This window comes from Hippocampus bargibanti, linkage group LG16, assembly GCF_051943395.1.
Source record: "Hippocampus bargibanti isolate YZ-2025 linkage group LG16, ASM5194339v1, whole genome shotgun sequence".
In the NCBI taxonomy this organism is placed as follows: Eukaryota; Metazoa; Chordata; class Actinopteri; order Syngnathiformes; family Syngnathidae; genus Hippocampus; species Hippocampus bargibanti.
This window is the reverse complement of record NC_142749.1, coordinates 8,713,813-8,726,466: the sequence shown is the minus strand read 5'-3', so window position 1 is coordinate 8,726,466 and position 12,654 is coordinate 8,713,813. Positions and strand designations below refer to the sequence as shown.

Below are 12,654 nucleotides of genomic sequence, written 5' to 3'. Positions count from 1 at the left end.
TGTTTGCAACAATCACTGTTTTTCATATGATTGTACATGCTGGCGTTCGTGGCTTCGTGTGAATAGAACTTGACGATTTAGCATTGGTTGGTTGCATTTTTGAAAGGAAATAGTCATTAAAAAGTGTAAAGACGTTTTTATTTTATGCACAACTTTATTTTTCACTTCACTACTGTACAAAAAACATGTTAGATACGCAATCCATGAACCCAATGATGAAATTACATGCCATAACAAAGATGCCACATTTACGCACCCCCCCCCCCACAGGATCGGATATATCGATAGTCCCGGTTATATCGATATTTTTCGGATTCCCTTGCGTATCGATATAACGAGACTTTACTGTATATATATATATATATATATATATTATATATATATATATATATATATATATATTTATACACACACACACACACACAAAACAGTACGCGCGCACACACACGCGCACACTTGCTTACTTGCTTGCTCAAGGTTGTCCATCGTGTCCAATGATGACAGTCCAGCTCTACTTCTGGTGAGACCATTTCATTTCACTGTATAGCCCAATCCGTGATCCACACTGCGTGCCACAGGCAGAGCAGGTGAAGGCATTGACTGGGGTTGTGGGTATGGCAGTGGCATGATGTCTCCTTCGACGTCCCCTGGTCCATCGGTCACCTCGGTGTTCCTCAAGTTTCTCTATGCCTCGTTGGACGAGCTGCCGCCAGATGGAGCGTTGAGCTGCAATGTCCTCCAGCTGGGTTGGGTTCAGACCGCATTTTTTCATGGCAGTCTTCACCTGGTCTTTATAGCGTTTTTTTTGGGCCTCCTGCCAGGCGACGGCCGAGATGGAGCTGGCCATAAAGCACCTTACGTGGCAAGCGCTCTTCTGGCATCCTGATCACATGGCCTAGCCAGCGAAGTTGGTGCTGGGTGACTGTAGCCTCCACACTGGTGCAGTTGGTTTTGCAGAGTATTTCAGTGTAGGGGACTGTCTCTCCAGGAGAGCCCAATGATGCATTGGAGGCACTTGATATGGAAGGCCACAAGCATCCTGGAGCTGATAGTGGACCATTTTCCATCAATGGAGTCCTCTCCCAGCAGGATAGGCTCAATGTCTTCCAGGTTTTCAGCAAGAGAGAGACAGAGTTTGTCCCGAGCCATAGGCTTTGCTAGCCGGGTGCAGTCCAGCCTCTTCTTCCCTGACTTCTGGAGACAAATAGCAGGACGTGGTCAGTCCGGCACTCAGGTACTCTCATTGCACGAGTGAGCAAGATGTCTTTTATGTCTGAGCGTCTCACAATGGCGTAATCGATCAGGTGCCAATGTTTAGCGTGTGGGTGTATCCAGGATGCTTTGTGCTTGTTGCTTGCTCAGTTGGAAGATGGTGTTTGTGATGGTCAAGTCATGCTCAGCACAAAGACTTAGCAGCCGTAGACCATTTGCATTGACATGGCCGATACCATGCCCATCAATAACCCCACACCTTGTTGTCCTTCCCCACTCTTTCGTTAAAATCGCCCAGCAAGAAGATCTTTTCCTCCTTAGGTATGCTGCGGAGGACCTCATTTAATGCCTTAAAGCTGTCCTTGGCGTCTTCCTAATGGCTTGGAAGTGATCGTTCTTCCCTGGTTCATAGCTTTTCAGGGTGTTGATGGCAGAGGATGGTTAAATCAGCAGGAAGCCAGGTGTTGGACATAATAAATTAGTTTAATCTTGTAGACAGCAGGGGCATCGCGGTGTCGTCCGAGGAGGAGGCAGGAAGAAGGAGAGAGAGAGAGAGAGAGACTGGAAGAGAATTTATAAGACGGGTGACGTAATAGGATGTGACATCATGTAAAGGAAGGCAGGATATGACGTATCAGGAAGTCCAAAACGTAAACAATCTATGCGAAAGAGATGTTTAAAGATGTCGTATAGCGAATTACCCGAACACTTCCTTTGATGGTAGGGTAGGTGCATAAGCACTAAGAAGGGTGGCGTATCTTTTATTAGCCAAAGGGATCCTTAGTGACATAAGCCTTTCGCTTATGCCAATCGGTGATTCTGGGAGTTTTAGTAGGAGACTATTTTTTATTGCAAGTCCCACACCATGCTGATGCTGTCCTCCTTGGTGGTATCCTTTCCAGAAGAAAGTAAAACCTTGTCCTTCTTCTTTCGAGGAGCCTTCATCCTGGAGTCTCGTTTCACTGAGTTTGGCTGCAATGAGTGCAGTTCTCCTCTCAGGTCTATCAGTGTTGATGTTGGTGTCCAGGAGTGTCCTTATGTTCCATGATGCCAGTATGAGAGGGATTATTTTCTTGGTTTTATTTCTTCCGCTGACTGGAATTCCCGATAGGTGCGGTGGCCTATCCAGGATTTTTTGGAGTAGGCAATATTTGGGCCACCTTTTCTAGGCCCTTCCCCAATTGGGGTGAGCAGTGCGGTCCTGAATAGGGCTGCTCAGTCGCACGGGGTTCTGCCGGGAGCCGATGCCACTCAATTCCACCTGCTAGCGACCATGAATAGCCCCGTGCTGCTGGAGTGCAGAGTTCTGATTAGGAGCTTCCGGTGCATTCATACATGCTCCCGTCACCAGACACCGGTCCATTTCCGGTAGATCGTCCCACCGAGGTAGAGATGGATATCTGCGCAGTGAAATTATTTTAAGTGCAACTGGGGGGGCGCATGTCCCAGCAGCATTTCTTCACTGTAGGAGCGTGAGATCTGGTGGCAAGGGGAGCCCAGGACGACCGGCACTCTTCCACAGTTGCAGGAGGCTGCCGGAGCTCCAGTGTTTCGGAGGATCGCACGCGCACGCACGCGTACACGCACACGCACACACATGCATACATACAAATCTTTCATGAATGTCCATCGTTTTGAGGTTGACAAATGCAGGAATTTTAAATGTGATGTACAAGCCATACAAACATGCAACTAAATCATAAATCCCACCTTATTTCACAACAATACAACAATTATTTGGCCCAACATATATATATATATATATATATATACACACACACACAAGTAGGGTAGCCCAGACTTCCCTCTCCCTAGCTACATCTTCTAACTCGTCCTGGCGGATCTCGAGGCGTTCACAGGCCAGCTGGGAGACATCCCCGGGGTCTCCTGCCAGTGGGGAACGCTCGGAACACCTTACAAGGGAGGCGTCCAGGGGGCATCCTAATCAGATGCCCGAGCCACCTCATCTGGCTCCTCTCTATGTGGATGAGAAGTGGCTCGACTCTGAGCCCCTCCCGGCTGACCGAGCTTCTCACCTTATCTCTGGAGAAAGCTCATTTCGGCCGCTTGTACTCAGGATTTCGTTGTTTCGGTCACAACGCATAGCTCGTGACCAGAGGGTTGGGATCGACCGGTAAATTGAGAGCTTTGCTCTTTGGCTCAGCTCCTTCTTCACCACAACGGATAGGTACAAAGTCCGCATCACAGCAGACACCGCACCGATCCGCCTGTAGACCTCTCGCTCCCTTACACCCTCATTCGTGAACAAGACTCTCAGATACTTAAACTCCTCCAATTGTGGCAAGATCTCCTCCCCGACCCGGAGAGGGCATTCCACCCTTTTCTGACTGAGAACCATTGTCTCAGATTTGGAGGTGCTGATTCTCATCCCAACCGCTTCACATTCGGCTGCGAAACGCTCGAGAGAGAGTTGGATAGCTCCGCTTTAAGGGCCCAACAGTAGCACATCATCTGCAAAAAGAAGAGATGTTATACTGAGGCCACCAAAACGGAAACCTTCAACGCTTCGGCTGCACCGAGAAATTCTGTCCGTAAAGGTTATGAACAGAATCGGTGACAAAGGGCAGCCTTGGCGGAGCCCAACCCTCACTGGAAACGATTCCGACTTATTGCCGGCAATGTGAACCAGACTCTGACATCGGTCGTATAGGGATCGAACGGCTCGTATCAGGTGCTCCTGTACCCCATAGTCCCAAAGTACCCTCCATAGAACTCCACGAGGGACACGGTCAAACGCTTTCTCCAATTCCACAAAGCACATGTAGACTGGTTGGGTGAATTCCCATGCACCCTTGAGGACCCTGCTAAGGGTGTAGAGCTGGTCCACTGTTCCATGGTCGGGACGAAAACCACACTGCTCCTCAACCACAGAGATCGGAGAGCCCACCTCAGAGTCAGTGGTCCTGAATCCATGACGAAAAAAAAGTCTTGTCTCAGCTCAAGAAAATCAAACAAGTATAATGCTGTTACCAGCATAATTAACTGTGATTATAAAAATTGTTTATGCACCAAGCATATTTTTTTCCAAAATATAAGCAGGCTTCAGTTGTGTTCATTTTCAATAGCTGCTGTATTTGTTCATTTTGCAAACATTTTTCAGAAAACAAACAACCTTAAATTTGAGTTATCGTGCTATGATTACCCTTCAAAGATGTATTTGGAGTCGGTAGTTGTCAACTGTGATTAAGTGTGAAAAAATGCCTGACTGGTATTAATGCTTTTATGCTTAGTTAGTATGCTTACTCAAGGGAAATGTAGTTGCTGAATAATTCATCACCCTGTTGTCGAATAAAAACTGCAAGTACGAATGTCTAAAGTGCAGCCCAACAAGGTCTCCGGGAAAAGAGGTTTTGACACAAAAGTGGCAAAACAAAAAAATATATATATTTGTGCATATTTTATTTTTAGACACAGCAGATGACCCGATGCAAATGTTTCTTAAAAAAAATCTCCCGACTGCTTGGTCAGCTAGATTCATCTGCAGCAACATAAACGGCAAATGAACATCTTGAATACTCTGCAGCAAATGATACGATGTTAATGAATCCTGACAGTTTGTTAAAATATATTCATTAACCGCAATAGTAAACGCCACAACTATGAAAGCCGGGAAAAGTTAAATAAGCCCAATAAATCATGTCAGCTTTTTTTCCCAAATAAACGGTAATCATCAACTTCAAATATCATAAATCCTCATCATGACATATTTGAGAATCTGATTGAAGGTTCTCCCTCAAAGCTGCATTCAGCTTTGAGGTATAACTTGAATGTAGAGTGCCATCATGTGCTCAAATTTGTCCATTGCAAATTTGTCCATTGCAAGAAATTTCACTATGGAATTACTGTAGTGCTGGTCGTTTTAAGGGGAAGCACTTGAAAAGCAAAGGAAAGCAACGTGGAGGCAATTCATGAATGAAATACCCATAAATTCACTATGCCGTTTTTTATTCTGTGATTCCAATTTTCAACATTGAGCTGAAAAAAAAATGTTGTAGTTTTGTAATCCCTCTAAAACGTCCCAAATTGCTCAAATATGTCACCAAAATAAACATTAATTGGTATTAATGATGACATGTATCAAGCAAGAAATAAAATTTTCTTATTATTGCACTTGTTCTGTGCTGCCTGGTCATCTTCAACAGTGGTAGCCATTTTTTCTCACCATAAATCAGTTCATGGACAGATATTATGTGGACAGTGGAGTTGAGATTGGGGGGTAAACTGGGATTGTTAGCGTAAATCAATGACGGACCGTGGAGTTTATCGCTAGGCTTTCACTCGTGCTGCTTCTGAATCAATCAAGACTGAAAAAAAGTGTGGTGTGATTTACTACAAGTCCACTAGAGGGTACCATTAGCCAGGAAATAATAATGACCGACCTTTCTTAATTATGTCCAGTTTCTTGAAAAGTCCGTCTTGAAAATAGCTTGAACAGTAACTCTCCAACCAAATCCATTTCTTCTCCTCCTTCAGCCATTGTGGGTTGACAAAACTGCTATTAAATCAACACAATATACTATTTGCTTATGCAGCCTACTACTGATACAGTGTACTGGCTCTGTAGTATGCTCTTATGACTCGTGATAAGTGATACTATGATTGGCTAGTGACGAGCCAATCACAGTTTGAGAAAACTGACGTTTCCGGCGCCTTCCAGCAGGCGTTAGGTTCCCAACCCGAAATCAGATTTGTGAATGAAACAGTTTCATCAATACTTATTTGATGCTCCAGGGCCTGCAGAACTGATTGTGAAGGCGCCCAGGTAGATTTCTGACCCTGGTAACAAATGATGGCTGAAATGTGATTGAATGTGAATTCTTGGACAAAATATAATTAAAATCAGTCTGTGATAAAGATATTTTTGGGCCAGCAGAGAAGGCTTTGCAGCCCTTGATGGTCCTCCACTGGCGTAAATCAATATTTATATTGCAATCGTCTGGTACACACCAATAGTCTGTTTATATAGGTGAAATTCGCTTCGTGTCGAATAGACTTCACAGGCCTTTAGGCATCATGAGTGAAAGCAGCCCCAAGATGACGGTAAGAAAGGGTCAGAAGAAGTCAGCCAGAGTCTGACCAACGTTGTCGACACAACCGAAAGACGAGGCATCCTCCCCCCGAAGACTGCTTGTCTCCTTTACCTGGATAGTGGTGCTCGCTGTTGCAAAGAAGAACTTGGTTACCTTCACTGGTCTTTTTGTCACGACTTGACTTGTTCCTGCGAATGAGAAACCAGTTGGGCTTTTGTTGGGAACACTATTGAATGATGGACGTGCGGTCTGGTCTTACGATCTGTAGGCACTGAAGCCTTTGCGGGGTTCTGGGAGGATACTCTTGTGCTTTCATCACAAGAGGAAGACTGAGTGAGGTTAAGTTGCATCGTCCTGTCATCAACCCGCCACAGATTGGTTGAGGGCAGCAGGGGCAGCCCAATACAAGAGCTGAGGTATATTGCACCCAGGACAGGAGGTCGGTCACGGCAGCCTCCAGTTGACAGGCCCAAAGGTTGTTGCCCAGGGTGAGAACCCGAAGCGACGTCATCTTATCAATCATCCCGAGAGGGAAACTGGAAAAGCGGTTGCCGTGGAGATAGAAGAGAGATAAATTGGGAAGTCGGTCCAGTGATCCCGGCAGCACCTGCACAAGTGAATTGTGTGAGATGTCGAGGATCTCCAGGTGTGCGGGCATGTTGGTTGGAAATGTCCAGAGGTGATTGTGGCTTAAGTTGAGTGTACACAAATTGATCAGCGTATTGTTAATGAAAACGGTCCTCTCTAGGTTATTATCAGAGAGGTCAAGCACCCTCAGGTTCCACTGGTGGACCGTATCATGATTGTTCAACAGAAAAATCCGGTTGAATGCGGCGCGGAGCTGGCAAAGGGAGCCAGGCAAGCGCTCAGACAGGCGGCTCAGGCGGTTATGCGAAATATCAAGGATGTGCAGGTGCGTGTAAGGGACGAGAGCGCCGTCCAGGTTCTGAAGTCTGTTGTGGGACAAGTTAAGGGAGCGCAGGTCGTGCCGCAGGCCGTCGGGCAGATCTCGCAAGGCCCTCTGTGAGCAGTCCACGTCTCTGTGGCCGCGGTCGCAGGAGAAGACGGCAGGGCATGCAGCGAGGGCTTGTAACCCCAGCAACAAGACAAGCAGGAGATCCGGAGGGGCCTCATTAGGGGACACATTTTGCAGTGCACGCCTGCTTGGAAAGAGAGAGAGAGAGAGAGAGAGAGAGAGAGAGAGAGAGAGAGAGAGAGAGAGAGAGAGAGAGAGAGAGGCGCATTATGGTTTGTCTTACGCAGCATCTTCACCTCAAGAGAGGACGCCATGCAAGTAAGATTGATTCTTGCAGTGGGGACTGTGAATACAGAGGATATACCTACAGTATATACTGTCCATTTACTCTCTGATAGCACACTCCAGGTTGGAGGCAACTGCTCTTAACAGCACTGGATAGGCTTCTCTTGTGCTGGGGTTGTTTGCACACACACACACACACGCACACGCACACGCACACGCACACGCACACGCACACGCACACACACACACACACACACACACACGCACGCACGCACGCACGCACGCACACACACACACACACACACACACACACACACACACACACACACACACACACACACACACACACATTCTTGCAGCCCATTGCCTTGTTTGCCAGTAAATATCATTATGTTGAATATTAATTTAATGCCAGATGAAATGTTCCTGTCAGGTTACATTGCATTCTAGTTCCATTCATGTTCAATAATTTCTTTTGGTACAAAACTGTATTGCTCAAATTGATTTTAAACATTTTCGGTGGCAGCGGTTAAGACAGTTAGAGAGCTGATGGTGATATAAGGTTACAGGGGGTGTAGAGCAGTGGTGGGCCGTCAGGGCCTGCAAGGCCTTCTCTGCTGGCCTAAAAATATTTGAATCACTGACCAATGTGAATGATATTTTTTCTATGAATTCTTCTTAAATAATTCCAAATTGTCTTTCAGCTTCCTTTCATTGCTTTTCACCTGTTGTGCTGCTTCCAGATGCGTGTTTTCGCATTTAAACTCTTTGACCAATCACATTTCAGCCATAATTTGTTACCAGAGTCAAAAATCTACCTTGTTACCTTCACAATCAGTCCTGCAGGCCAGGCAATTGTTGATGAAATAGTTGCTTTAATCAATAAAATTTCAAGTTGGCAAACCAAGGCCTGCTTGCGGGCGCTGGAAGTGTCAAGAGTTTTTGCAAACAATGATTGGCTGGTCACGAGTCAATCATAGTATCACTAGCCGTAAGTAAAGAGCATACAGGCCAGAGCTAGCACACTGAATCTATCGCGAGCTGCATTAGCAAATATATTATTGTGTTGATTTAATAGCGGTTTTGTCAACCCACAATGTCTGAAGGGGGTGAAGATATGGATTTGGTTGCAGCTATACTGTCAAATCCATTTTCAAGACGGACTTTTTAAGAATAGATGGACAAAATTAAGAAAGGTTGGAAAGATCCAAAGCTAGCACAAATGGTAGTGTAGAGGGACTAAAAATATAGTATTGATGAGAAAAATGAGATTTGTGCATCGTATATTTCAGAAAATTATTTTCTGTATTAAAGCGCAATGTTCAAGTTTTCATACTATGCATAATGTTATGGTAGCCGACAATCAGACATATCTGGAGGAAGCTGGAGATTTGTTTGTTTTTTCTTTGAGGAGTTTGACAACCAAATAAATACAGTAATTGCGTTGAAACGAACTCAATGGTGCTTTTCAAATGCTCTTTTTTCATCTTAAAAATGTATTTGAAGTTCTCAGCCTTTCGAGAAGGAGATAAGGGATTTCGCTATTTCATCTGTCAATCTGAGACATACACAAATGACTACATGCAGTAGAATAACAAAAAAAAATACATATCTGCTGCATTTAAGGCAAAACAAACTCAATCTACTTTCATGAGGAATAAATACAATAACTAGAGAATTTAGTGAAAAACTCACATTTTTAATTTTTAAGGCTCTTTTTAAGGCTTTGCAGACACACTTTCAACCTTGAGACAAGCTGGCTCAAAAAAGAATGTGGGCCTTGTCCACATCCGCGTCAAGCGTATGACTGAAGAAGTTTACAACGGGGCCCCTTTTTGGTCTTCAAATTGATGTCGCCTGTCTCCGAAGATGGTTCATTTAGGGTGGATCAAACTGTAACTGCCGAGTGGTGGGCAATGTGTTTTTTTCCCTGAGAGGGGGACAATGGAACGGAGTGGAATAGGAGAAAAACAGAATACACAAGAGGGGCTTGCTCCTCTGAAGGAAATTCCTCATCAACCCAGCGTCTTTCACACTTCATTTGAGCATTTAACAACTAATCTACTTGCAGTAGTGACATTTAGTGTTTTGCTGACATTGAAAAGAAAATAAAGTGTTGTCACTCCACCCAATTTGATTCCAGTGGATAACATCCTCTACGTAGGAAAATGAGCAATCGGGCGTTGTTATGTAAAATACAAATAAAGAGGTGTTAGATTTATTGCGGATGATTCTCGTCCACTGCATCATCCTGTTTGCCAGCAACAATGTGCACATTTAAAAAAAAATCTAAATGAAAACCCTTAACTACTCCAAGATGACAAAAAATAGCTCTAAACTAATGCTTTAGTCTAAATAAAATTCTTTTCAGCATAGTTCCTTCAGCGCAATATGCCAAAAGATGGTGCTAGACCCACCTTTTGGGTAAATGACAGTTTTCAATTTAATATACCGTTGCATATACTGTATAATAATAAGAACAATAATAAAATACATTTCATTCAGAAGTGCGTTTCAAAACTCTCAAGATCACTTTGCAGTCACAGGATACGTTTCTGTGTAGGTGAGCAGCGGCAGCCACACGTGGCAGCATTCACTCAACCCCGAAGTAACTCATAGATAGAAAGCTAGCTAGCTAATAGACAGCTAATGTCTAGTTCAATCTGCTATTTTATTATTTATCATTTTACTTATGGTTTTATTGTTGTGTGCTTTGTTTTTATTGTAAAGTGTCCTTGGGTGTTTTGAAAGGCCCTTGAAATTAAATGTATTATTATTATTATTATTATTATTATTATTATTATTATTAATAGCTAGATAGGTAAGAGCAAATAGATAGGTAGATAGCTAGCTAGATATATGCTATACTGTATCTGGATTTTATATTTTATACTCCTGCACTCTTTACAGTTCTCTTCTGATTTTTTTTTTGCATGCAATATTTTTATTATTTTTTCAATATTTTTATTATTTTAGACACACTTTGCTGGTCAGCATTGAAGTGTTGAAGTGGGTAGGAGAATGAAGCAGATTAGGATCAGGTCTCCTGTTAGCATCGTAAGTGGTACGCATTTATGACCTTGCAAAACAGTGCAGCTTGGTGTCAATTTACGTTTAGAGGTGCTTCTCAAGGCGGATGACAATTGACTGGTGACAGATTGGAGTGATGGACATGGAGACATACCATTAGTTGATCACTTTTCTTCTGGTGTTCTTGGGTCAGCAGTCGAGTTCAACAAGACTTGCACATGATAAGAGTTGTTTTGAGCATCGGACATCAGAGCCCTGAGTATATTTACGCCGTATAATAGGGGGTGGATTTTGTGAGTTTACATAGTTGCTAAAGTAGCTGAAAAAGAATCAAGAGAACAAGTGAGTCAGCACTGGTTAGCTAACTGGGTCAAAAAAAACAACAACAAGCAAATCCAGAATGAGGGTAAGTCACAGCTAAACAAACAAGCAAGAAAGGAACACGAGTCAATAATTTGTATAAAATTTGCATATTGGTAAGCAACCTTGGTAAGTAGATCACTAAAGATGAAGACTGTTCCTGTGATTACAATAAGACCAAGGATGCTGAGTAACTAGGCATTAAAATGAGCAGATTTGTGGGTATTTATGTAAGTGATGAGGTCATAGGTTGTAGTCATAACAATTCCACGTAAGAAAATGAATATGGAATCATGCATGTCTATGTCAATGACTAACTAAGCATTCAGCTGGATAAAATATGTAGCAAGATGAAATAAAAAGGTGTAGAGAGGCGAATGACACATCTTTAATATCGAATATGAGTGCATTAACTGTATGCAAGAATAAACATCATAACAATAGACCATAAGCAATAAGGTAAACACATCAAGGGATATAAATCGGCAGGATACTCACTTGTTTTGATCAGAAACCAGTTTGTATTCAAATCCCATAATTAAGGAGCCCGCGATTAGAAGAAAGGAGCGTCAGCACAGAGCGCCGATGCAGATGTGGAATGGTCGCGGCTTGGAATTGAATAGGCTTTACATGGGACAGGAGATGTGAGAAAATCTATTCATCTACAGGTAGAAATTGAGTCGGTAGCTGGTGACATGAAGTAAAGATAAAATAACTAACACTATAAGTAGATAAAGAGAATGTACAGTACAATGATACCTCCGCACACGAACACTTCAGCTCACTAACTTTTCACCTCACGAACATTAAATTTGTGACCATGTAGTCTCGAATGACAAATTAGTTTTCGGCGGACGAACCAAACCATGCGGCGCCATGGTAGCTGGCGGACTAGTTTTCGGCGGATGGACACCAAACCACACGGTCGAAGAGCGCCACGGTGGCTGGCGGGCTAGTTTTCGTCACCCCCTTTTGAGTGCGGACGTGGTTTGTTATTGAGTGTAGTACTTTTGCTATTATGGGACCGAAAAAGACCCCACCGCAGGCTAGTGTTAAGCCGAAGAAGACACAAAAGAAATTATATTCGAGCAGATCATCAACACACATGAACGAGGTGTGCGTTTCTGTGACTTAGCGTCCCAGTACCAGTACGCTAAGTCCACCATTGTCACCATCCTGAAGAACAAGGAAGCTATTAAGGGTGTGTGTGTGGCTAAGGGTGTTTCTGTGTTGTCTAAGCAACGGTCTGAGGTACTAGAAGAGGTTGAAAAACTTCTGTTGATTTGGATTAATGGAAAGCAGCTAGCAGGGAATAGTAAGAGTGAGGGTATTATCGCCGAGAAAGCACGGCAACTTCACTCGGATATCAAGAGGCACCTACATCAACGGCCATCACTAAGGTAAATAAAACGACTATTATACATTTATTATACGTTTATTTATTTAATGACAATACAATACCACATCTATTATACATAAAATACATTTACTAAAATAAATTAATAATAATAATAATACATTTAATTTCTAAGCGCCTTTCAAAACTCTCAAGGACATTTTACAGTCACAGGATTTTCTTGTGCGGGTGAGCAGCGGCAGCCATATTTCAGTGTTTACCTTCACTAGATTCAAGTAAGTAACCCATGACTGTAAATAAGCAGGTATGCAAAAGCCAAAATAGATCAAAAGGTATTGGAAGAAAAACAAGAAAAAAAAGTCACTTAACTTACATTGGATGTG

General features: G+C 43.3%; 1 protein-coding gene across 1 annotated transcript; it reads right to left on the bottom strand.

Moving 5' to 3' along the window:
• Positions 1-5,709: 5,709 nt before the first annotated feature.
• On the bottom strand, positions 5,710-9,403 carry omg (oligodendrocyte myelin glycoprotein; the record flags this gene model as incomplete). Its single annotated transcript, XM_089017682.1, is given in 3 exon segments — positions 5,710-6,451; positions 6,523-7,426; positions 9,216-9,403. Coding segments are annotated over 3 exon segments (1,110 nt in total), but the record flags the coding sequence as incomplete, so codon positions are not given.
• Positions 9,404-12,654: the final 3,251 nt, after the last annotated feature.